This window comes from Ciconia boyciana, chromosome 8 (genome assembly GCF_034638445.1).
Source record: "Ciconia boyciana chromosome 8, ASM3463844v1, whole genome shotgun sequence".
Taxonomy (NCBI): domain Eukaryota; kingdom Metazoa; phylum Chordata; class Aves; order Ciconiiformes; family Ciconiidae; genus Ciconia; species Ciconia boyciana.
In genome coordinates, this window is record NC_132941.1 from 12,567,794 (window position 1) to 12,595,628 (window position 27,835).

Sequence of the window (27,835 nt, forward strand, 5' to 3'; positions counted from 1 at the left end):
AAAGGGTGGAGGCACTTGGTTGTTCTCCAAAGAAAGTGAGTAATAATTGACCTAATGTACAGAGCACATGAATAACATATTCTTTTGGTAAGAAATTTATGTTTTACAGGGTGTGCTAGAGTTCACATCCCTTTTTCACATCTTCCAAAAGATTTTAAAATACTCAGCTGCTCTATTAAATTTCTAATTCAACAAATACTCAAATACAAAGTATGCATTAGATAAAGCTCTTGAGTTGAATCCAAACATTGAAAAATCTTTTAATCTGCCTTGAAAACAGCTGTTTAGAATTTTGAATAGAAATAACAACTTCCTTCAGCCTATGTTGTTGATGTCTGCTTCAGCCTCAAGCTGGGAGGAATTTCTCTTTGTTACTCTGATGCAGAGTCTTGCTGCTGTTGCAATGATTCGACTACCCCCAAAACATACCAGGAGTGGTATCCTGGTCCTGTTTGAGATAAATGGTAACAATTCATTTGAATTCAGTATAATGGAGGAGAGACTTACTCAGAAGACTTGAGATGGTTTTGACACTTTAATTGTAGTTGTCTGGAGTGCAGCTACAGGAGCTCTTACTGACATCTCCTACTACTGAGAGAATGCCACTGTTCTTCATGTTTGTCTGCTGAAGAAATTCTTGATACAAGAATTGTGTTTTTTAGTGTCTGAGATAATTTAAACAAATTAGATAGGTTTTGTGCATATGCACATGTAACTTCTATTCCTTGTTCATAAATACTTGGGTAATCTTATAAAATGTTATGCAGTGATTCTGCATTAAATACCACAAATGAAATTTCTAGGCAACTGCCCATTGCATCCAAGGAAATACCAAAAAAGTTCAAGATGGCTAACATTACAATGGACATCAAAATCAGTAATGATTTGCCACTTACTGTAAACTATTGCCAAAACCCTGCAGTGAATGGCTTACATTTATTCTACAACTCTTCATTTGCTATGTCCAGAGGGTAGATTATACGTGTGTTTCACATACACACACACATGCGTGCGCGCATTGGTTGGGTATTCAAACATTTGGGCAGTATTTTAAACTCAGAGGTAGAAGTCTTACGTTGTTCAGAGAAGTGAAGCCTGGGTGAAACTTCTCAGTAACTATGGAAGTGCTCCAAAACCTATTCATGTCAAAGAAAGGGATGCCCAAAGACTTGGGTGGGCTTTGAATCAGGAGTCAGAGTTGACATGATCAGATCTTGTCAGCCAGGTTTCAAGAAGGTGTACAAGGTTATTGAGAAGGCAGTTAGCTCTGTGCTGTGTTACCACACAATACTATCAATCAGTTATTTTGGATAAAAATAAGAAGTGCTCAAAGGCATAAGCCACAAATATGAACGTGTTATAGAGAAGAGGACTCTGTTATCTGTGGCTGTAGGATATAGAAAATACCATTACATGGAATGGTATTTATTTAACAGCGATTCAAGATGATGAATAAGAAATATTCTAGTACAGTAAATAGCAAACAAAATGCATACAACCTCTTTCAGTTTTATAATGTAGTGTGCTTTTTCTTTTGGGCTTATGTGTTGCATGCACAATCTTTCATGTGATATTCTCATTTCTAAAGTGTTTCTTGAATGCAGGTGTGTTAATGTACATTGGTTAACACATAGAGAAGTTTGTATGTGTCCTCCAATAGCCTCTGATGAAGTGTAAATAGCCCTTTTAAATCCAAAGGAGATCTTTGCATTCATTTTAGTTGATTTTAGGTTATGCTCAAATTTGAGCAGATGTGTAAGAGTTTTGGTCCTTCCTTTTTCCATGAGATGATGTCTTTGCAGTGTTTCTTGGGTTGTTTTTTGTTGTTGTTGTGTTTTGGGGTTTTTTGGGTTTTTTTTGGTTTTTTTTTTAGTCAGTATTGTGTGTGGTTTGCAGCGATGTGATATTGATGCAGAGGTGCAGATGGAGTACCCAGGACGCCAGTGACTCTCTACACCTCTTTTGAAGCAGAATGAGATCACAGGCAGGCAGCAGGCTTGCTGCCCTGCAGAGGGGCAGCCTGATGCTCACGTGAAAAATAAGCAAATCACTTTTGTGAACAGGGCTTTTAATCAGCTGTTTAAAAGTTGCTGATCCAATTTCAAGTTCCTAATTAAATGAAATGGGGAAAGAAAGAGATCAGCATGCTGCCAGGCAAGAGTTCCAATCCAGTGGTTATCTCATTTCAAATGTGTGGGCTAAATTACATTATCTTTATAATTTAGGCTTGTAGTATATTCACACACTAATAAAAAGTTCATCTGTAAGGGCAGTTTAAGCAAACTTATTTTATTTTATAAGACTAAACTATTTGGTGCTTTAAAAACATTTTTCTAACATTATTTATGTTATGAGTGTTATTTATCACCAGTGTAGTTGAAACCTGAAGCTTAATTATTAAAATAGATATTTGGGCACTTTCCTGACAAGAATGATGTGGATAAAAGACATTATTTCCAGGAGAAATCTTACTTACCTTTTCGATATAGTGCAAAATACCTCTGATAATCAGGAGGAAGTTTCCTCTTCCACTGAAGTGTCTTAAATTATGAGCTTTCTACAGTTTTATGGGAATTTTTTTTAAGCCACCTAAAAGTTTTCCCACAGTGCTGGTTTACAAGCAACTGAAACTTTAGACACCACTCAGAACAGTCTGCTGTTCCATTAATATTGCTGGGAGTGATGCACATGTGTATTGGTGACCACCTAGATTCCTAAATGTTCCTGTTCTATTAAAAATTAAAAGAAAATATTTCCTATATTTTTAAGTACAAGTTTAAATTGGCACTGTAATTGCTAAACCTTGCAGCTTAGGCAGATGCCAGAGCTCCCACAGAGGAAATTTAAACTGCATTATGCCGTACTCTATATGCTTACCCCTCTTAACTCTTTGCTGCTCCCCAGCAGTAGATGGGAGCTCCCTCCTGCTTCCCTGCCTGCCTCTCCTCTTACCAGTTGTGGGAACCCCAAGGTGCTGCCTGTCATGTACCATTCTCTTGCACTCAGTCCCAAGCAGAAGTCGACTTTTAATACCTAAAGTATCCTCTGTGTCAGCTGTGACTCTGCGTTTGGCTTGAGGGGGGTAGGGGAGTTGAATTGGATTACTAGCTTCCTAGAGGCTTAATACCTTATTCAAAGCCCAGTGAAGTTAAAAGGAAAAAGATACTCAAGGATTTCAGTGGTGTGGATCATATCCTGTATCCCGAAGGGTAAGGTAAGCATTGAGACATTGCTCACATGTGGATTACCTCACTTCTGTTCTTTCTGAGTCCTGGTTTCTTGACAGGACCACCTCTTAACTTCAGTACCTGCTTTATATGATGCTGAGTTACAGCAGGAAGACTTGTTGGGGAGACAAAAATGAGCAGGATGCACTTAACAGTCTAGTGACTGTGAAATGGAGCTTGTTCTTCTAAGAAATAATTTAAATCTATATTTTTTACTGCTCATTTATTTTCTTTTTTTGAAAGATGAATTTTAAATCTAAAGATGGGAACACAATTAAGCCTTGCCATGGTTTATTCTGCTCCACTCCAATTCTTTAATTGTTTTTCTTTTGGTGTAAAAAATATTTTGGATTTCTAATCTATCTATTAGAAATCCATTAGCTACAGTTTAAAATTTTTCCTTATTCAATACACTTATTTCTTTGAGATGGATAGATAGGAGCTGCCTAATTTAACAGATAAGCAGTATGTTGTCAGTGCTGGATTAGGCCATTCTTCATGTGGCTTGTAACCCCTTTTTTTATCTCATATCCTCATTTATCACTGGCCTGGTGTTTGTTTTTCCTGATTTAGGATTATGATATTGAACTGTACAAATAATATCGGGGTACATAATTTGTACCTTATCAGCCTGAAAATATCAAAGTAGAAAAAGAATATGGAAATCAACTCTACAGATGGGAGGAAAATTCTTTTTGGGAAAATGCATGGTTACTATTTGCAATTTGTGTAATCATTGTTTATTTATATTTGGTCACCCAGTAGTAGCTAGTGGATAATATTTCAGAGTGCATAGCCAGGTGGGGTGCTGTGGTCTACTGTGTCAGTGAGATGCTCATCATATTGCTGGGACATTTTCAGGCATCTTTTTGCTTCTCGGAGCATGAAAGTGAGCACTGCTAATGCCCGTCCCCCCCCCCGCAAAGCGTGGTGCTTGCTGCAGGTCACCCAGCTCCCGGCTGAAGCTGGGACTGCTCCCACTGTACTCGATACGCAGATTCCTCTCCTGGATGGCTTTGCCTGGCTGGCTGCTCTCTACTAGTTGGCTCTCTGGACCTCCTTTTTAACTAGGTAGTTGGCCGGCCTGTCCTGGCAAGCCTTCCTCTCCTGGTTGGCTGGCAAAGCTCTCGGGCTGGCCGGCCTTTTCCTTCCCTTCCCCTTCCTTTTCTCCCCTTCTCACACATGGTGTCTGCTGGCTCCCACTGTTTATCTCTCCATGTCTCTGTGCCTCCCACTCATTTGTTAGATTTGCTTTGATCCATCTCATCTTTGCTGCCTTCCTGTTTTTCTTCCCTCTGCTCTTTTGCTGTTTTGCTTCTTTGTATCTTTGTTTCCTTCACACTTGTTCCCTGAAGGCTTTCTGCTCTGGCTTTCCCCTGCCTACAGGCAGCATGCATCTTTTCCAGAGCTTGCTATCTCACTCTTGTCCATTCATCTGATCTAGCAAACACATTATCTGAAACAGTTACTAACAAAACACCAATTAGTGTTACAGGTTGGAGAAACAGTTATGTTTATCGCTTTTTATTTCCTATAGGCATTTTGTAAGTTCCTTTATAAATCTAGTCTGTGCTTACATAGAAATGCCTGTGATAAAATCCCAACCGAAGTGCTTTGTTGTGCTTCTGTGTCATCTTTCCCATAATTGTGGATTATCAAGTATCTGTGTATTCTCTATAACTCACTGTCATCTCCCTTAGGACTCTTAGAAATGTCACAACTCACTGTTTTAATCTAGACATCGCAATTATAACTATAGTCTCACAAACACTTCATTATGTTAGTGTGGAATAAGTACTTTTGGGTGATCACAATGATGGGAAAGGAAGTGCAGGGAAAATTCATGGCAGTTGAAAATTTGCTGCTGAAGACCCTGTGAGAGAAGGCATAAAATTCTGTGGCCGTTCTTCTCCTGCTTGTTTCAATCTTTGTTCCAGAGTCCTTATTCAAACACAGTTCCTGCTGATGCTAATTGGAGTTTTGTCCGAGTTAGCACTAGAGAAACAGATCTCTGTTGTTAGATGCTATAGTGTACCTCATGTCATCTGTGGTTAAAAACCCTGTTAAACATCTATCCTTTTTGTCCCTCTTTGGTTCAAACCTATTTTCTAAGGACTTCTTTTGCTCTTTCTCTCCACATGGCCAATGTTTTCATTCTCCCTAATTATGGGGTACCTAATATCATAAATCTCTCTAAATACTGATTAACAAGTCAGTCCCTAATGGTAACTACACAACCTTGTCAACTGGAAAATACTCTCATTCCCCCCTGTATGTGTTTTCTCCTTTCATGACAGAAATACGAATCCCACATGAGAGGGCATTGTTCCCATGTAGCAGCCCATTCCCTTCAAGTGAATATTATCTGTCCTTCTCCTCTAAGATTTTAAAAGTTTTTGGATTGCTTTTACACATGTGTGTCCAGTATAGATATATTTCTGCAAAAAAAAAATAGTTCATAGCATCTATTGAGTTGGAAAATTAATTAGACGACCTAATTGATTGTGCATGAGTTCCTCTGTGGAATGTGTTCTGCTGCTGTTGCACTTGCCCAGCACAGAAAATCTCAGGAGCTAATTCCTCTGGTCTTTTACTAGAAACTGACAATTAATTGAACATTAAAAAAAAAAAAAACACCAAACAAAAAAACATGAAAAAAACTTGAAGGGTCTTAACACAAAAAACATTACATGAAAGATCTTTTCTTGTTTTATTACAGTAATGCCAAGAGGCCTGAACTCAGTTTGAAGCTCCCTTTATCATTCACAAGCCACACAAGTCTGTGTCCCAAAGGCTGTGTAGTCTGAAGAGGGGAAGAACCCCAACAGCATCCAGAAGTATTGGCAGCCCCACATTACGTGTGGGGAGCTAATATACAGGGAGATTAAGTGACTTGTGTAAAGACGTTCAGGGAGTCTGTAGCGGAGTCTGAAACTGAACCCAGGTCATCTCAGTCCCAGCCAGGTGTCTCAACCACAAGACTATCCCTCCTTTTCAGTATGTCAGTGTAGAAAGTAGGCCAAAAAGCAGTTTCCATCCTTTTATACACAGCATACACAGTAAGGCTGTGAAGTATTATGTATCAGAGAGGCATCTGGATCAACAGCAGTTTCTGTGGATACTTTTATCTGTAAACAGAAGGAAAGCCTGTAAGGCCTTTGTAAATTTTACATAAATTATTATTTTATCTATAAATAGCATAGTTAAATCTATAAATACTATACTTAATTTCAAGGCATTTTAATGGTTTTTAAGACTGGAAAATGTATTTAAAGGACTCCTGTGTTCTGTGGCTCTCTAATTGTCATATGTTTTCGGTTCTGGTATTGCTCATACATCCTGATGCATTAGCAGTGATGCATAGCTACGCCAGGCTATGTAGCACATCGCACCATGCAATGCAAACCGAGAAAGGGAGGCTCGGGTTGCATGACAGGCTAACGCATCTCTGTTACTCAAAGGTTAAGTACTCCTGTGTTGGGAGTTAGTGAAGCTTGCAGTTTGCTGACCTAAATCTGAGTGATTCCTATTATGTTGAGTATTTACTTATCTTTTGCAGAATCTCTGTATAGCCAGAGTGTAATAAAACTTCTGCTTTAATCTTTTGTACCCCAAATGGAAGAGAAAAAAAAAGTGCAAGTATGTGCGGCTGTATATGCACATGTATCCATCATTCTCCTTCAACTGGGATCTCCCATTTTTGTATGAAATCAGCATTACTGTGTTGAAGTATACAAAGAACAAGCCAGAGCTGTTTGTTCCCCTCAGTGCCCTAGTTAGCTATTCACAGACACCTGGCTCATTTGCTGAACCCCTGATTCCTGTCTCCCACATCCCCCAAATAAAAATTACTTGTCTGATTCTCACTGACATATGTTCTGGAGCACCACTTTATGAACTCCATTAATTGAAACCATTAATTCCAGATGTTCTGTGCATTTACACAGATAAATTTCAGTGATTGTCATGGTAAAAAATAAAAAAATCATCTTAGAAGGACCACTGGGATTTATGCATCATGGAGGTGAGAGGAACCTTGTTTTTCAACCCAGAATCTCTAAAATAAGTAGTGAGAAATCATCCAAAAGTGTACAGCGATCAGTGTAATGGACCATTCAGTACAAACTACGGTTTCCAACATTCTGATGCTATTCCCCATGAGCACATAATTAGTAAAATACAATTGGAGTGTGTCACTTTTGGTTGAGCCAGTATGGCCCAGCTTTTGGAAAGAGGCCTCTGAAGCTGGGTCGATCTTTCTCTTCCCCTCACCCCCCCAACCCTGGCTGTTTACTACATGTGGGTGTGTGCATACACAGTCACAGGCAACAGGATTCCCCCACTGAATTGTCATTCGCTCATCAAAGTCAATGAGTCTAACACTCTACTTGTAACTGGGACCTGGACTTCATGCTGGATGTCCATGTCTGGGCACCTACAAAACCAACAAGTCCTATCTAATAGGGAGGAAACAGAAATCTGTTAGGATTTCAGTCTCAGAGCTTGAATGTTCATGTCCAAGACACTCAGGCTGGTGACTGTTCCCCAAGTTTTAATTATTTGCCCCATGTGTGGAGGCAAATGAAATCTTAGGACCTGACATTCCCATCAACAAGTAGAAGAGATGCCAGTTTCCAGTGCTGAGGTAAAAATAGATCTGCAATACCTGTTATGCTAAAATAATGTATACGCAGCAAGTGTGACAAACAGGAAAAGGCCAAAGGCATCAGCACAAAGACTATTAAAAAGTTAAGAAATGTTAAACGATATGCTAAGAATGTGGAGTTGCTTGCATTTTGAATAAAAGCACAAAAAGTTTCCCGTGTTTGCCTAGAGTATTCATGGTTATTCAAAGTCTTTTAGAAAGACTTGCAATTGTTCTCAACCAATATCTTAAGTTAAAAAAGAAAATAAAATATGCTCTGCATTACATCGCTAACAGGAGAGTCAGTAAAGACCTTTCGCTCTTCTTGCCTGCAGTGTGCAAGCAAGAATAGAACTTGACCCTAAGTTTGATAATTTTCTGTGGATTCATATCTTTCTTTTTTTCTGTTTTAAGATACGTAATTATAATTAGTTCTGTACTCTCTCACAGCTTAGGAAAATCAGGCTTTTGATGTGGTTTTAACAAAGAGTTTTTAATTAATTGTCATAAGTAGTTTCTATAATCCTTGGATTAAAGATATGATGGATGCAGACTGTCCTCAGTCACTTGAGGCCAGTCATTCATTGACTTTGGGGGACGTCCACTCGTTAGTGCTAAACAAAGAGAAGACTCCTTCAACAATGTGGCCAATGAAGACAGGAATGACAGTAGACCTTAAAGAAATAATACGAGTTTACTTTTTTAAATTAAATACTAATATATCTGATGTTCATTGGCTCTTTCCAATAAATATAGAAGTCGAGAAGCTCTGTGAGTATCTTAGATTTTCTGAAGATCATTCACAGTTAGCAATGGAGCAATTTAATACTTTAGTAAATATTACAGGAAGGTGTTAAAGAAGAGAGAACCCTAGACTCGCTGAAAACCTATAAAATCCAAAGAAGACCAGAAGAATAATAACTGAGAGGTAGGGTCCATAGTAGTATCTCCAGAATTGTACAAAAAATTAAGAGTAATGAAACACACGAGTGTTTGCATCTCATGTACTTTATATTGGTGGGTATAATATATACATTTAATAAAATTATACTTGCTTAGTTGAAAACACTTGTGAGTCAAGGGTTAGATCACTTGCCTTCTTGGAAAGAGATGTTTCCTACTTCTAGCAATAGGTATTGAATAAATGAGATAATTCCAGAATTACAGCATGTATTCTGTAACATTTCAACAGAGATACTATCAGACTTATTCAGACTTAAGTAGTGCATGTTATTACTGTGTTTATTTTTGGACCATAGTCTTAATGCAAATCCCATATATGTGGTTATGCAAAATGAGCCAGATTCTGGTCATGATTACACTGGTGTACACACAGAGTGATGCCACAGTTTCAGTGAGGAAGGAAGCTGATCCTGTAACACAGAAGGTTGCATGGTATTTCAATTAAGTAGTTGATGTGTTTTGCCATAGACTTGGAGGTGATATATTACTGTCTGAAGCAATTTTTGTTCATTATTGACTTAAAATTGTAACACTTTCTGAGATTTTTCGGGAGATTATTGTGCAGTCATGAAATTAAATAATCATTAAAATATTTCTGTGAAAATCAAAATACTGTATGTTGTCATTGTTTTTCAGATTTTTTTTGTGTTTTTTTAGCTGGTTGTTTACAACATAAAACTCTGTGTTACAGCCTTACTAAAAAATAACTGTATTAGGTTTTCCAAAGTCTTCAGGCTAGTAAAAAACAATTTCAGTATTTACATCACATCAAATCTGTCCTCATCAAATCATATCACTAAAAATACATGTATATGAGAAGTATTGAGAATACAAGAACCTGGGCAAGTGCCTGGCTGAAGAAAATCGGTCAGGGAACTGTCTGCTGCATGGAGAAGAGTCTTCACAAGAATACAATCTGTGTGCCCCTTGCTTTTGTTTGGTAGAAGTTTTCCACTGCCATAATTTCTCAGGAGTGCTGGTCCTTTTGGGCTATGGCAAAGGGAGCTTGCTTAGGACAAGCCAGATGATTCCTGGCAGCTGTTATAAAGGAGTAAGAAGAAATTGTTGATTGCTCTAATTACCTTGTTAAATAGCTGCCAGGACTTTAGAAGTTCTACATTCTGTTAGGACCACAAAAGTTATTTGTCCATGTGTCATTATGAGAATATATACTTACCAACACCCAAAACATCATTATTACATTTACTGCCTTCGCTTTAAGAGATCCACCCTGAAAGCGAGTCGACTTCTCACCATTCCTGCTGTATGTTTACTCATTGTATTTCACTTAGCTTGAGCAGTGAAATTGGCTCCCTTCCTCCCTCTCACCTCCCCTTTTTATTTATAACCCGTTTTCAGTTCTGGACTGAGTTTCATTTCAGTGCTCTGCAGTTGTATTGTGTTTCATGACACTGCAGAGGAACATTTATATTTTAGAAAAAAAAAGGTTATTTCTAATGTATTGTACCACTCCCTCTCCTTTTTAAATGTGAGCACTATCTCTTTAAATCCTGTGTATTGCATTGTCTGGAAGCATTTTCCCTTTCTTTGGATGTTGGTCTATTTAATATACTGTAAGTTGTTAGGATCTATTTTTCTTACACAGTTTGCACAACTTTTGGATAGTCTCAATTATTTTATAGTCAGTGTCTTCTGGAGCCAAAGAGAAGAAATATACAGAGCTCATCTACTAGCTTTGTCTTTACCTTGCTATTTAATAGTTAATACTTTGTGGTATGTTAAGAGAGTTTCTATAACGTGGCACTTTCTTAAGAACTCTTTTTAAAAAGTAGTAATAAACTTCAGCCAACTTGTACTTTTTAAGTGAAACTTCCAGAGTTCTTCAATTGAATCCATTCTCCTTAATAATCATCTGGTCTTGACAATAAATATGTCACCAAAGTTAGTTACTTTTTTGCAAGAAGAGAGATGGAAATAAACTCAGAATTTTATTTCATTGTTGCTAGCCTGTGAAAGAAATTGGAAAAATTAAAATCTGCAAAGAAATGTTCCTTTGTAGCTTATACAGCAAAGTAGGGTGGGTTAGAGTTTGTCAGGTAACTGATTATTCAGAAATGAGAAGTTATCCTGCATTTAGCTGCATTGCTTACTGTTTTCTTCATCATGGAAAAGAATAAAATGTGGTAACAATTTTCTGTATTTGGACTGCTGCCGCACATAATTTGGAACAACAGAGCTAAAGCCTTGATTTTGGTGAAATGCTTAGTCTGCGTGTTGGATTAAAATGTGTGCAACAAATCACTCCAATTCTATAATAATTTTTTGAACATTATTTTTTTATTTTATTACTGTAATGTTATTACTTTTCAGTTACAGACTTCGAGAACTGGGTCAGTTGCAAGAACAAAATTGGCATGAAAATAGTTGTATATTTGCTCTTGAAAATGGATTGCCAAAATACTTTTGAAAATGGTCAGCCTGAATTGTTCTGTACATCAAATGCAAGTGATAATGTTAGTCTCACATGGTTAGTAAGCTGCTATTTAGCAGTCCTGTTCTTTAACCAGTATCCTAGGAAGACTAGATAATATTTGCTAGATAGACATGTTAAACAGATCATCTGTGCAGAAATGGATTTGTGAAGCAGCTTACGGAATGGAAAATAAATTTAGGCTGAAGTGTGCCAGCAAGTCAATATATGAGAACAATTTGCAACAAGCAAAGGTGAGGAGACATGCAGAAATGGGGTCATCAGAATCATGAATTACAGGATAATATTCCTGGGGCTGGAATATATGAGGCAGTAACTAACTTTTGTGGCTGACTAATACAGAATAAAGAGTTATGATACCAGTGGAAGTTATTTATTGCAAGTGTTAGATACGCTTCCATGGATGTTTTTTACTCTTGTTAAAATAACGAGAGGCAACTTGGAGCTGTGATCTGTCCGCAGCACAGCTGTGGTATTTTGAGACATTTCTGCTGCCAGATTTATACCCCTGCCAGAAACAGTGCCTGAATGGTTGCACTCCGAGTCCCCAGTTCCAGTGACATCTTAGCACTAGCCAGTGTTAAATCTCAGCAGTTTTGAGCTCTGTGCTCCACCGTGTGCTGAAGCAGCTGGGAAACGGTCTTGTTAATATGTGAAGCCATCTCTGGCACTGGAAGGGAGCAGACAGAAGTGGCACGGTGATAATTTCTTCACATACCACAGCTAAACCTACCAAACCTCGTTGGTAAGAAGCGTTAGACATCATAGGAAATAAGTTTTACAATATTTACAAAGTTTTCTTTTCTTTCCCTCTGAATACCCTCTGATATCTTTGCCATGTACTTTCCAATGATGACACATTGGGATCTGACAGGAGTGAGTAATAGTGTCTGGCTGGGGGGAGGAGAGGACAGGGAGTGCTTAACAGTGCATAATTATTTAAGGAAATGGCCCATGTGGAAAAAAGAGCGTTGTGATTCGATGTGTTTATCAACTGGCATGTCAGTGTCACCTATGGACGAAGCAAGATGTGCGATATGTCCCCTATTAGGAAAGATGAAGGTAAATAATAGTTACCCCATGGGTTCCTGAGCATGGTCATTCACTTTTCTGACCAGCACTTAAAAGCCACGAAGTCCTGTATGCAAAACATGATTTCATTATAGCCTACAAGCAACTGAAAGGGACATTTTGCAACTGAAAATGGAGTTACGAGTGCATTGCCCTTCCCTGTTTCTCTGGTACAATGACACACAGAGGTTTGCATTAATCTTTTGGGAGGGATATGTGTGCAAAGCATTCTGTTTGTTCTCTCTGTCCTTATCAGGAGATTTTAGTATGTCTGAAAATACCTAGAATCACTTTGAAGGACATTTGGAAATTGAGCCTGAAATGCGAAACCTTTGTGTTTTGTAACTCTCTGTGCTATGGTGGTGCTTACTGCTACAGTCAGCTTGGTCATGCCGTGCTCTTGTGTCAGTTCTGAGACTCTCTGTAACTCTTGGAATTTTACTGCAAAAATTCTCATTTTAGGCATAGCAGATCCTGCCTCCTGAAATGAGACACATGGTGTTTTTCTCCATCATCTTTAAGTGTATTGCCACCTTCTCTGAAGAGAGTAAAATGATTGAAGTACAGTGAAACATACAGTAATGGAAGCTGTGCTTTTCCATTAACAGTATAGTTGTATAGTGAGAGGTATCGTATGGTTTCCAATCCTGTCAAGAAATGTGGCTTTCTCAAAGAACTAAAATTTTAAGAGTTGGTGTTTCTTGTCATATCCATGCAGCTGTTGTGTCACCATTTATTTCAGATTTTAGATCAGAATATCTGATATACATTTCTTCCATTCCCGGTTTTTAAACTCAGGAAAAGTGATAGGAGTTTTGTTTGTCCAAGCACACCTGAATCAGCTTAGGTAAATATGATTATATGTGCATATTTTTTAAAACACTGTGATTTTTTAAAACACTGTCTTTATCCCTGTTCCAAAACCATAATTTGCTTGATGTCATTCTCATATCATTCTTATTGGTGACATCTGAGTTGATACATTCAGAATTCCCTTCTCACCCATTAATTTTTCCCATATGTAAGTGTCCAGCCACTGGACATTTTTGGAAACTCCTTTGGAAATCCCGGCAACTGTTTTTCTAACCCTAATCCTACTTTTCCTGATCTAAAAGTTGTGTTTAAGGCAAATTTTCCCCCTCTGTAACAGAGATGTGGTATCTTTTCTTATATATAGCATTCTCAGCACGTGCCATTCCAGGCCAGGGAAAGATGGAAGCTCGATTTCTCATACTGTTCCTGCACCTGACTGCAGAGTGTGCATTTTAATTACCCAGTATTTTTTTCAGCTTGTAACTGCATAGTTACTAGTTGTCTCACCATTTAAAATTCCTGTTTGTACTTTAAGAATGCCATTGAAAAACAGGATTGCTATAAAATTCTTTTTTTTTTCCATTAGAAATACACATTTTGGATGCTTGAGAAAAAATAGTTGAAATTTGCCTGAAGTCACGTACCATGTTAAAAGGATTCTGCTACTTGAAACTCAGACCACCAGCCTTTTAGCTAGCGTTATTCTTTGGCTGTTTGAGATCAGTTTCCAAAAGAGCATTCTCAGGTACAACTGGTTGTGATTCTCTTTTCTGATGGCTGGCCAAGCAGTGGCATGAGCTATCAAGTGCAGTGGGTCACACGTGAGCAGCGCTGAGTAGGCTTTGCAGAGACGAGACTGTGTTTCTGCCTTGCGCAGTCTCACTTGCAATGTTGCTCTTCTATCCTCAGCTGAGAAAAACAAAACAAAACAAAACAACCCACCAAACAGCAGAAGCAAAAACACGGCTAGGCAGGAAAGTAAGTTGTAATAAAGATCAGCTTTAAGATACTTCACTTGCCTTAGAGCTCTTTCTGACCTTTCTTTCATTCTTCATATGATAAGGGAATATTCCTTTCTTTTCCTTTTCCCCTGGGCTAAAGAAAGGGAAAGTTGCGAGTTTGCGTTGCTGAGGGAGGTTTCAGTTACAGAGCAGTCTTGGCTGGATTTGGGGGTTCATGCAGAATTTACCCATGTGAAGTGCTAACGGCTAGGAGGAATGCTTCCTCCCTCCAAGCAATGTTCTGGGTTTGCTGCTGTGTACAGCACAAGGTACTGTGTGAGCTGTGCATGCTGTGTGCTGAGAGCTGGAAAAACAGCACTCATTTTCTCGTTATCCATTTCTTTATGATGGCAAGAGATGGCATTTTCCTGTTCTCAGTAATGAGATCTTGATCATGGTAAGATTAATGCTGGCCTGCTAGGGTCCCATCCTTCGACCTTTGCACCCATTCAGTTTCCATTTATTTTAACAAGGGTGGAGGAGTCTGTCAGCCTCCCTAACAGGTGGTTATCAGTTTGCAAAATCAGGCTGTTAATTTGAAATATCAAGAACTCTTTATAAGAGATTTATAAAGAATGAATCTTGGAAGAATTTCGATCCAGCGTCCTTGCACTAGCATAACTGTTTAATCTGGGTTTCATTAGTTCAAAATTATTTTAAAACTGTATTTTTACATTAAAACCTATATCGTGCTTGAAAACAGAGGTTAGCATGAACTGAGGGCTTAAGATGTGTATCCGGTGTCGAAAGTCTTACATTATCCTGGTGCTCAGAGTCTCTTTGGTGCTGTCCAGCATTACTTGGAACAATTATCATTATTTATTGCTGTGCTTGGTTTTGATCAAAGCCTGCCAGTACTACATATTTCAGCAGCCTCTCTGGTGCTTTTAGGAACATAAAGGATCTTTCGAGAAGATAACTAAAATTATTTGGTGATTGTGGCTGAAACAGGAACAAGCTCTAGATCAAAATGCAGCTTGATTCTTTCCTGCGGACTTAATAAGCTGGATTCTTGCATGGTGTAAACCAGCCTCATTCTATTGCCCTCTTGCTCTTTTTGATGGTATATGAACTTAATGTGGTTTTACAGTTTCTGCCATCTTCTCAGTTGTCTGAGGCTCCCTGTGGAATTATTCCTTATCAAAATAGCTAAGAAGTATGTGAAGAAGCAGATAAAGTTGTTAGATAACTGTGACTAATGCCTTACTGAAGGCTGCTTGCATGTGCTGAAATTTGCATTAGAAGTGACTTAAAACATTTGACTTACCAGTTGCACATCTTTAAAAAATCATTTTACTAAAATAATTTCAAGTCTCAACATTCTTCAGTTAAAATGATATTACCTCTGGAAAAAAAACCCAAACAAACTGTGTGATAGCTTTTCTAGCTATATTTTTCCCCTTCCTCTCTTTTCAGCTCCTGACTGATCACTTGGAACCTTGTGTTTGAGCTTTACTCATTGAAGTAGTTTGACTAATTGCAAATGACATGAATGTATAAGGAAACTTTGTTGTTACAAAAAAAAAGATTAGTGTTTTAAGCTCATATCTCAAGTCAGTGCCTTGTAGCACAGACCCTAGGGTTTACTGCATCTTCTGAAATCAACATAGTTCATAAAACCAAAGACCCTCAAGGAAAATGGTGTAACTCAAGGAAATCTTTTTACATGTGATACCATTCTCTTTTCGTTTTGCCATCGTGTTAGTGGAATCTCATTTCCTTTTCCTTCTCGCAGGCCTTCATCTTGTAATGTGTCAAAAAATATTAAACTCACTATTAAGAATGCTTTAATTTTGGAGCTCTTTTTATTAAGCCTTTGTATAAAAAAATGGACTTGAAGTGTGTTCTCTGTGGCCATAGGTTAGTGTGTACATCCAAATGATCTTTTTCTTATGCATTTTCTGACCTTTAGAATTTTCCATTAAGAACGCGAAAGAAAATCTTACTTGTGAAAAGGTGAAAGATTGTATTTGAGAAAATAGAAGGAAGGCTGTATTCAGCAGAAAATTGAGTATTAGGAATAAAATTTATCAAGGCAAAGGATTAGGGGAAAATAAAGTCTATAATTCTCCATACTAAAGTGCTATGAACTTGGATAATAACAAATAGGAGCTGGATTTGCTTGGTTTTGAGTGCATATTTGACCTACGTCTTGTTACTGAAACCTTGTGGGAAGATTTGCATGATTATGAAGTTAATTTCATTGGGTTCACCGTATTTTTAAGTCATATTAGCCACTGCTAAGTCATTTATAGCTTGAAAGCAAACAATCGTAAATGCTGATCCATTCATATTCGACGATAAAATACAAGATGGGTTATTCACTACTGTCTGACGTGTGCTTCCTGCTGCGACAGAGAACAAAATGACTCCTTTTTAAACTGTCTATATATAAATGGCATAGGGACAATCTACAATGAGGGATTTCATGCTAAGGAGGTACTCTGGAGATTTCCTGTTGCCGACAGAAAACTGTGGTGTTTCTAAAGAAATTGTCATCTATTGTTTTAATATTGTGAGTTTTGCATACAGTAAAGCAGATAGCTCTCTCAGACCTCATTTTGTTCAAGGATGAAGAATCAATCTTGGAACTAAAATTTTTTAATTGATAGGTATAACTGATCATGACTTATTCGTATTCGTTTGTGTGCTGAAGGAATAAGATAAAGCTGGTAATATTTGGTTTTGTACTACATGCTTCCAAAGCTGCTTTTCCACAATGAGAAAGAATGCAACGTAAGTTTTAACAAAAGCAAAACAAGTCTGTCTAACTAGGGAAATGAAAGCAGTTACAAAAATGCTTAAAAATGGGAAAAGAACTTGACAGAAGCTGTAGTGTAGAAAATTAATATGTGAAGTGAAAGGACACAATGAGAAATACCAAGCCAAAAAAAATTAAGATGATGAAAAGGAATGAAGTAACCAAGAGTAAGAGAGACGTTATCAGAGATTCTGACCCATTTCATGATGAGGCTCACAGAATTGCTAGGGAAGAGGAGGGAGAAGTATTCGGTGAATGTAGCTGTACTGTTTGGAGGGGATAGGACAGAAATTTTATATTTTCAGTCTGATAGCATTTAAGGATGACATTAAACAGCGGTAATTGCATTTACATATTTTTATACAGCTAGTCCAGCTAAGCAGCACCAGGGAGACTGAAAAGAGCTAGCTAAAGGGTTCTCATATCACGCAGGTTAATTCGCTGTAAATCTGGAAATACAGGACAAATATCCAGAGGCTGGAAGAAAATTATTATTGTTCCAATATTTTAAAAGGAAAAGACATGATCTGGGTGATTATAGGTCTGTTAAACAGGCAAAAGATAGAATAGCAATTATAGGATGTAATACATAGTTAATGTAGAGTAAATGGTATTTACTGTCATTTAGTACAAGTTTATCAGAAATAGGTCTTTCAAACTAACTTGATACCCTTTCTGAGAAGACCATGTTTAATTGATGAAGATATTAGTAACAACATAACACTATTGTATAGCTTACAGGACTTCTGTAAGCTGTTTTATTTATTCTATCAAGGAGTGGCTTGGTTAATCAGCAGAATTATAGCATAAGGACATAGCATCCCTGGGTTGGAATGAAGATTAGTTAAATGATAGGTTTCAAGGTGTATCTGGTGTGGGGAGATGGGGCAGATGGGAAAGGCATCCATTCTTACTTCTGCCCTATTTAACACTATTTATCAATGGTTAAGTGGAAACATTATTGTTAACAAAGTTTGGAAGTGGCACGAAAATTGGGGGAATTTGTAATGTCATGACTATAAGGCAGTGTGGATTACTTAGTCACCTTGGCTGAGGCACCTGGTAACTATTTCAGTACAGGCAAACATCAGGCTCATAATTTGCTGGCTATGCTTACAGGATGCCAGACTCTATCCTGTTGCACCATCACAGAAAAACATTTTAGGGTTGCTTGTGAAGGATTAACCGGAGTGCGCACCCCGGATGTACTGGAGACAGCGGGAGTCGGCATTACCACTGTTTGGTTGTTGCCCTTGGAGAATGGAACAAAATAAAGCCTACTAGTATTTTATTAACATCTTAGTTTAATTCTGTCTGTTGGCTAAGTGGCCTATCCTACCATAAACAAATCAATGCAGATGTGTTCCACATGCCCTCCATTCAGCTGTAGGCAAAGCTTACCCACATATCTGGTACAGCATATGCCTGAATAACAGTGAAAACTGTCCTCAAAAAACTCCCTGCAGTCTGTATTCTCTTCCCTTGAGACTCATTTGAGAACAACACTTGTGGAAATAAACGTATCCTAACTCTTCTATCAGTCTTATTTTAATTAATGCACTGAATATTTAAAACAAACTGATGAAAAGACCTCCCAAAGAGTATTACTAGAGATTAAACCAAGCAGCAAAGGGGACCTGCAGAATCTTAAGTATATAATACTCCTGGTAAAATAGTCACAATGTATTTATAGAGCTGCTTGTTTTTAGTAGATTTGAATGAGAAGAAAACTTGAGAAAAATCCTCTGCAGAACAGTGCTAAGTAAAATTGCTGGGCTGGCGGGCAATTTATGTGCAGAAGACTTGCCTAAATGTGCTGTTGTTTTGCTTTGTTATGAGTTTTGTCAAGTATTTTTATTGTGATGCTGATCAGGTTTCCTGTCTTTGGCGCAGATTACAGGACCGGCCCTTGCTTCACTTTGATAGCCAACCAGATGTGCCAGGGACAGCTCAGCGGAATAGTCTGCACAAAAACCCTTTGCTGTGCAACATTTGGGAGAGCATGGGGCCACCCCTGTGAAATGTGTCCTGCCCAGCCCCATCCCTGCCGCCGAGGCTTCATTCCAAACATGCGAACTGGGGCCTGTCAAGGTAAGTTAGCAGCAAAGCTTCCCCAAAAGCTGCTGAAATTGTTACTGGATTAATCTTAATTGAGTTACACTGCTGTGAATAACCTGTCCTAAGCCATTCTCAGCTATATGTGTGAAGAATGGAAAAACATTGTCAGATGCATTACTTCATGATTCAGTGAGTGCCTGATGTTCAAGTGAGTACATTAGTAACTTAGGTCATGTGAGAGCAGCCAGCATCTTAATGAATTTCTCACTGCCAGCAGCCCTTTCCCTTGGTTCTGTAATGGTGTTTTTCTGAGTGTACCATTCGATCATTCCATGGAGGAATTTATTCTGTTTCAAAAAGCACTCAAAACATGCAAAAATCAGTCTGTGGCTGATAAATGGAACAATACTGTTCCATTTATCCGGTGTGGGATTTTTTAGCTAAAATTTGTTGATTTTGGATTCATCTTGGGTGTCTTATCTCTCGAGCGACACTGCTTCGGCCTGGAGAAAAGTGCATGTCGTGCCATTTGAAATGCCCTATTATATATTTCATACAATTTTGGAAATGCATTTGTATTTGTTTCAAATCGTAAAATCCACCCAGATGTTGCTTGCTTCTTTCTGAGCATGCCTTACCATAGAAAGTCCTTACACTGCTTTTGGCTTTTATTCTAATACTTCCAGCTGTATAAATTCTTTTATTGTCTGGATGTCTGGCAGGAAACAGGAGAAAGTTAACAGGGGCAGCTATGTATTAAACTGATGTGGATTATAAATTCCCAGGACCATATCTTTGGGGCTAGTTTATTTCAGTCTGTCTAACATTTTCTAGTAAGTTACAATATTTTGGAAAATAGGAGAGATAAAGATTGTAAATCTATGATTAATTTTATTTAATCATTAAATTCCTATGAAGGACTTCAAGGCATTCCATTGCATTAAAAAATGTAGATATCCTCTGCCACAGGCCAAATCCTGATTGGTGCCTGCAGACAGGCACGGTGAACTTCGAGATGGGCATGTTTGTGTATGCCGCCTAATGTGCACATATTTTGACCTCAGCCATTCTGTTCCCCCCTCTCACTGTAAAGGTCAGAACTAAATTGTGCAGAACTCTGTGAACTGAGGTTCTGGACACTTCTGAAATCTTATGCGTATAAATATGTGGCCCACACCCCTGAACTCATGCCACACCTAGTTATATCCCTCTTGTTTGTGTCACAGAAAAGCTGCAGTGACCTCTCCAATGGGTTTGTGCAGTTCAGAATAAGGCTACTTTTGCTTGCTGCACATTTCTTAGCATGCAGCTACATTTATGCTAATCTGTATGCAGTGCCAACACAGTTTTGGCCCTGTATGTTTGACTTGTACTTTCCAGTTTTCCCTTCTCTTGTAATGTGTTCATAATTTCAACAGATCTGCTATGGAACCACATATTAGCTTTATTTTTCATGCAATTGTACCAAATCCAGTCCTTTTGAAATCAGATAACATCCATTCAGACTGAAGACATTTCAGGGATTTCACATCCATATTCAATCTAAATAAAGGAAAGCAGGTTAAATAAAATCCAGGTTCTCTGAAGAGAAAAAGGAACCATTATTATTGTGTGGAGATGTCAGAAAAAAATAAAACGGAGGGGAGGGCAAGTTTATTTTAAAAAGTAAATAGAATATCGCTGCCCACAGTTTGACTTTGTCTGTCTGGCCGAAAGTTAAATTAATATCACAGCTGAGGTTTTTAAAGATACAAAGGAGGAAAATGAAAGCCAAAAGGTGGGATTTTGAAACAGACATTGTGACTCAGGAGCACGACTTCTATTTTTTTAATATTTTTTTTTTAATGTCAGTACAGTGCCATGAAGTCTGGCTGATTACAGTTATTAAAGCACAGCATATTGCTGTAGCTCGAGCCCCTGTAGCAATGTGGCTGTGTTGAGGGTGCTGAGGCTGTGCTAGCCCTCTGTGCCTCCCAGCACAGCGGTTACGCTCAGGCACAGCACTGCTCTGGCTCTGCTCCTGCACCCCCTGACCCGGTTCAGTCGGCCCGGGGATCTTTACATAATGCTCCGTGATGTGGTACAGATATGCCCCTTGGCATTCCTGAAACTTCCTACTCGTGGCTCCCAGGGAAATTGCCTCTTGGCCTTTTGTACAGACATAATACTTTGCTTTTCAGACTGTAAGACACATTACAGCTGGCTCTCTGGGATTTATAAAAGGAGATTTGAAGGTGTCATCTCCTTCAGCTTGTGTCCCTGTGTTGAAACCGATCCTAGCGTGAAGCCCAAGAATTCAAGAAATTGGGTTTTACCAGCAGCAGCTGGTACTCCTTGGGGAGATGGAGGAAGCACACACGTTTGGGTTGGAGAGTGGCGAGTGCTCTGTTTGCTCCCAGAGGACAGGGAGCAGCAGACGCAGGGCAGTCCCTGCGGACTGTGAGCCAGACCTCCGCTGTCTCCTATTGCAATGCCACTCCTCCTCCTTTAGTCTCTTTTCTCCAGCTGTTACTAAGCCGTAGCAACACTTTTGCAGCTAAGTGATGACACACATCTTGTTGTGCTAAAATAGCCATGAGGCCAAAAACTGGGGCCTCTTGAAAATGTTTGTCTTGAGCTTCCTACCTAGCCTGTGATATCATCTTTGTTGTTTCATTTTCTTGAGTAAAAAAAATTAAAAGCAAAGAGAGAGAAATAAAGGGGAAAAACCCCTCCAAATTTATGAATGTCTAAGCAGGTCATTAATAATTCCTCCTGAGATGTTAATTACGGCTATGAAACTTCTTGAGTCAAATCCTAACCACAGCTTAAGGTCACTGGTGCTGATCTTACTGGAGTGACGAGATAATAATTTCCATCAATAATGACTATGCAGTTCCCCATGCCTCTCCATGAGGCCCCCTCCATGCACGTTGCACACTGCTCCTCCACGGCTCCTGCATCTCTGCGCTGGTGGGCTATGTACTGTAGGGAGTTGCCAGGATTTTCAAAGGGACAAGTGATTTTGGGTGCCCAGCTTCAGATACTTTAAAGGAACCTGGGTTTTGGCAGGCTGTGTTCTCTGCACACCATTCCCCAGATGTTTTGGAAAAACAAAGCAATAGCAGTTAGATGTTTAATGTCTGTAACAATAATAACCATGTGATTTCTTGCAGAAAATATTTAGAGTACTGTACTTAATCATACTTTGCATAGAGTAATTACAAAATTAGTGTCTGTCTTCGCAAGCAAGTATCATAATATTATGATGGGTGAAAAATGGATTTAAGCATATTTACTTTAATTTCTGTGTAGACAAATTATTATGGCTGTTCTTGAGAAATGAATTAAAAGTGGGTGTTTTCCTTTTTTATATGATAGATGTGGATGAATGCCAAGCCATCCCTGGGATCTGTCAAGGGGGAAATTGCATTAATACTGTTGGATCTTTTGAGTGCAAATGCCCAGCTGGACACAAGTTTAATGAAGTGACACAAAAATGCGATGGTAAGAACTTTTAGAACTTTCTTCTCAAAGTAAAGGGGGGAAAGTCTTCTTTTTGGGGCCAACTTTGTTTAGAAGTTTGTAACAAACTTTACAGTCTCTTTTGCCTTGAATAGGCAAATAGCATTCTTCACAACAAATACAAATAATGGTCCTTTCTCCTTCTAAACCAGAGAATCTTAAATATTGGCCCTGCAGCTTTTTCCAGCCTTTTATTCATGTACCATTTTACAGACTTAAAGGTACATCTGAAACAAATTAAACATTGAAACTAAAAATACTTTTTAACCGATACATTGCTTTAGAAATGCTTGAGGCACATGTCTCTGTGTGCATCTTTTAATCAAAAAGTGTGTATGACTGGAAGGTTCAACTCATTCCCACCTACTCAGGTAAACTGTATTTAACATTAATGGGAGTTTGACACCACTGAGTGAAGACTGCAGGACTATGCTCTAAACTCATCCTTACAGTTGCAGATGTTAAAGAAGGACAAACATTTTATCTTCCCTTATTGGTCATCCTATTTTGGAAGTACAGCAGGTGCTAGATATTAGTGTGGAAATTTGCAGTGCATGATTATGGAATCTTGCTAATTTTTAACTGTGATTTGATAGTATTTCTTCTCTATATAATATAATAAACAGGCATAGATGTCTCCTTTGCTTTAAGAGAATTTTGGATACATAAGGGACATAGTACTAAAATGTGTCAATTGCACAGTTTTGATTCATCTTCTTTACAGTGAAGTCCAGATAATGTTTAAACCCTTACAACTGATTCTCCTTTCAGTCATTAGACAAAAATTAAATTAATTTGAGCAGACAGGTTTCATAAGTGGTTAGTGATTTTTGGAGTACCAACGTTCAGTATCATAAAGGTGTGTGACTGTGAGAGTAAGGTGTGCATCCACCCCCTTTTCTTGCATCAGGTACCTTTAAGGAAGCACTCAAAATTTTTTAGTCATTTTGGAAGAATTATGACTTACTCTTTCAAAAGAAAAATCCCTATTTCAAGCAAAACTTTATAATTTAATTGCAGGTTAGGGAAAACAATTTCAGAAGAGTTTGTACACAGCATGGTTTTGGTATTGACTGCCAATGGTTTTGGCAGAAAGTAACCCAACTTTAGGGTGGAACAACATTGCAAGTGTTTCCTTCTGTGGATGAAGTACCAAGAACATGGTGAAAAGGAAAGACTGAAAATGTGCCTTGTTAAGTATTAGTACTTGAAAAACTGAGAACTGTAGGCTTGCATAGGCTGCATTGTATAAACATTCCTATGGTATTTTTCGATTGCTGAATCATGTAAAAAAACCCACCAACCAAACAAAAAAAACCTGAACAAAGAACAAAAATACCCAAACAACCACCACCTTCAGAGCCTGCATTTGGTAATAGTTGAGGGACTGGACCCAAGAACCTTGGATAGCTTGGTTCATTCCCAAGTCCTGCCACAAATTTCCTGCCCCATCTTGTGAAATCCCTTTGGAGTGATCACCTGGCTGCAAAGATAGGATGAAGCTTTCTTTTTTCAATTTGATACCTGTAAATTTTTGAACCTCAGCAGGCAGAGACTTACTTTCAGTACATCTTCATATTGCATCTACCAAGCAATTTTAGTTAAAGCTGTGTGGGTATTAATACAATTCAAAGAATTGCAAGTAGCATCCCTTATACCAGCGGCATGAAATAGGATAGTGATTCAACAGTTAAGAGCATAGTCACATAACAACAGAATATCCATTCTGCTTTTTTAAATTATCCCTTTGAGTTTTAAGTTGAAATCCCCAATGTAAGACAAGGTATTTGCCTGATAGTAATTAACTGTAATTAATTCTAATACATAAGAATTAGCATCTGATCATGTGCTTGATTTAACTTCCTATCCAGCAAGTAGGACTTCTGGCAGCTATAGCGTGTCCTTGGTCACTAATTTAGTAGAACTGGGAGCTACCTGCTGAATTACCAGTACTGTTTTTTCAGTGGGTCCCCATTAAAGTAAGATCATGGTAGAAATCATCATGTACAGTGAGACAATGCAACAAGATGGGAAATGAGGTGTGTTGGCTGAAATTCTCTTTATTAGCATAGCTGGTGGAAAACTGTATTTTAAGTGTTAGATTATTTCACTGCTTCATATAACCATTCCTCTTCCAGTTGCATTAATGCTGAGGTAAATACTTTTTTGTGGTGACTGGGAGGAGTAATTTTTCCTGGAGTGACATTTATGTCTGCGAGTACATCAAGTATACTTACCTTTATGAAACTCGCATACTTAACAATGACAATGTTGCTTATATGAATGTCAACACTAATATAAATAGTGGAATACTGTTTGGGTTAGGCTCAAGCCTAAAATAGAGAGTGATTATTTTGCTTTTAAAAAGGTCGGACTCTATATAAATAGTGGCAACACTGACTTTAAGATAAACATTGGTGAATTTGAGTCAGAAAATGCTTGAATCTGATCCATTTACAACTGCATTTTTCTCTGTTAATTAAGGGCTTTATTCAGACCAAAATTCAATTTCCACATTTTTTGTCACTGAGACTTTTGGGACTCCTGTGGAGTATAATCCTGGAGCAGAAGCCAGAAGTCTCTTAGCAGCGCTCCCAGGGCACTCGGACTTGAGGCTTTGGCAACACCCCCCGAAGTAGCACCGAACAAAAAGTCACACCCCTCTCACACACCCAAGCGAGGAATGCGACCCACATCACGACAACTAGCAAGATGCTGGGGAGGAATGTGTGCACAGGGGGCCCAAGGCCCCGCACCGTTTAGGATGGGTCAGTCTGCAAGGTCTGGTTATCTGTATGCCACCTCGGTCCTTCCACTCCTTTCCTGCAAAGGCAAGGGGCCACAAAGGTATTAGACCATCCAATGCTTTACCTAGGGGAAGAGGAATTGATAATTTTTATATTACTGAATTTTCGTATTACCGTCTTCACAGGAGAAGTAGAACAGAGATCCTCTCTACTTGCTAAAACACTCATTAACAGTCCTGTGAGACTTCGGGTGTTCCCCCATCTGTTGCGGCCAAATTCCAATTTAGGCGTTACATTTAAATTCCTCCAATCATTTTTAATGACTACGATATTATTTACTCCTAGCCTTGGTGTGTTGGGTGGTGTTGCAGTATTTCATCTCAGAAATTTTTGTGGTTGGTGAAATCATTATTACAGCCATGTGTCTATCTGTTTGTAGATCTCTGGAGAAGAGGTTGGATGGAGTACTGTGATACCATTATTTCTGGCTGGATTCTCCCTGTTGGGAGGGCAACTGGGTGATTGTAGATGGCTGTGACTGGCAGTTGCCATTGATCACTCTAGAGAATAACCTCCCTTTCTGCTCTGCTTTGCTGATTCTTCTTGTAGGTACCATGGAAAAAAGCGAGCTGTTTTTAAGCTCAGCTGGACTCCAGGTTCCTAGAAGATGAGAGCAGTGCTAAGTAGATACAGCTGCATTGTTAAGACAGTCACTGGAAACCAGAGGGAAAGTAACTACACATCACAGGCAGGCTACTGATGGTGATTAAGAGGCAATTGGGGCTGGCATAGGTTGTTATTCACATGACTATAGATAACATAAACTACTGGCTGTGGAAGAAACCCTTCAAGTGCCTTCTGTTCATGCATGCAGCTATGATCAGGTATAAGAAGGTATTTGTTAGTTTTTTTTCTGCAGACTTTGAAAATTTTTCTGCATTGGATCTATGATAATGATTTAGTATATGGATTGAGATTCATTAGTGAAGAAAATCATGATATGGATTTTTATTTTAAAATTGCTGACAAAATCTAAGGGGAATTATGGATATTGCCTGACTTCTGCAGTAGGTATTTCAGTTACTGTCTAGAAATCTGTTGAAACTTAGAACATTCATGTAGTGGAGAAAGCCAGGAAAGGTAATTTTTGTAGCCTGCAGTCATCCTGCTTTGAGCTATAATCCTGTCAGATTGCATTAGTTAAATAGTGCCTGGCTGCTCAATGCTTTTATATGGGGGATTTCCAAGAAAAAAACAAGTGCAGTAAGAAGAACGGGCAATTCAGTAGATGCTACGCTTCCCTTTGATTCGGTATTGAACCATTGCCTCAGTATGGTGCCAGGAGACGCTGTGCTGCTGGAGATACCATGAGACATAACGCTTAAGCTCCTGATTGCTATGGTCATTGCAGGTTCCATGACAGTTTTCTCAATTCTATTGTGCAGAATTCAAACTGGAGGGGTTATGGTTTACTTACAGTTAGTAAATCCCCTCTGCAGTTTAAGATTTTCATCCATCATTATTAAGCACTAAAAAAAAACCTCTCTGGCTTTTTGCAATTTACAGATACAGTATTTTCTTAGGTTCTGTTTCGCTTGTGTTTATAAGATGCCTAGCAAAAGATCCTGATACAAAACTGCTGATTACGCCCCAAGTATATAAGTTAGGAGGGGTCTCAGACCACACTGAATTTGATCATTAATACTAATTATAAAATACCTATTCTCGTGCCAGAACTAGTTTAGCTAACCTGTCTCTGCTTCTCTTTTTGCCTTGAAGATATTGATGAATGCAGCACCATTCCTGGAATCTGTGATGGAGGAGAGTGTTCAAACACAGTTAGCAGTTACTTCTGCAAGTGTCCTCCAGGGTTTTATACAGCTCCTGATGGCTTAAAGTGCATAGGTGAGTAGAATCCCGTAAATAATAAGACAGTAGGTGTCATGAACATTCATGAATATCTAAAATGGGTAACAGTATACCAGAAATGTATTGCAACTCGTGATCTTGAAGTTCTTCTTTTATATAAAAGTACATCATGTACCTATATATGTATTCTGAAATGAGTTTTCCATTTGCATGATGTTTCCTCTTTCCCTCTTTGTTGTGACCTTCCCTTTCATTTTTCTTACTACAGTTTTTCTGTTATGCTATATTTGTTGCCTTAAAATAGGCAGAACTTGTTTAACACATCTTCTTGGTATCCTTGCTCTCATGTTTGTCTTTGATTTAATCCATGTTATATTCAGCAGTCATTTAGAAAAGCAAATATACTTGAGAAAGAAGGTAATGACCCAAACAGCTTTTTTTTCCCTCATTCCAAGTGTTATGACCTTAATGCAGATATTTTTCATTAAAGGAAGTAGTGGGATAAGCTGGGTGTGGGACATTTGTACCTGCTTTCATGATGTTGATGATTTGGCAGTGCTGTTCTTTCAGACTTTCACTGTGGCAGAGCAGAACCTGTCTTCCAAAGGCCAGACCAGGAACCAAAGGACTGTGTGAATTAAATGATTGCCACTGCAGTGCCAAAGTCATGAAAGAGTAGTGTTAGCACTTATTGCTTCTGGGAAGCATACAGCCTTGTTGTGGT

At 38.5% G+C, this 27,835-nt stretch overlaps 1 protein-coding gene across 1 annotated transcript in view; it reads left to right on the forward strand.

The window, feature by feature from the left end:
* Positions 1-27,835, forward strand: part of FBN1 (fibrillin 1) — a 158,572-nt gene that overhangs the window by 36,368 nt on the left and 94,369 nt on the right. The window contains exons 6-8 of the mRNA XM_072870543.1: positions 18,827-19,024; positions 22,352-22,477; positions 27,022-27,147. Coding sequence (XP_072726644.1) covers positions 18,827-19,024; positions 22,352-22,477; positions 27,022-27,147 — 450 coding nt within the window. The remainder of the gene's footprint in view (positions 1-18,826; positions 19,025-22,351; positions 22,478-27,021; positions 27,148-27,835) is intronic.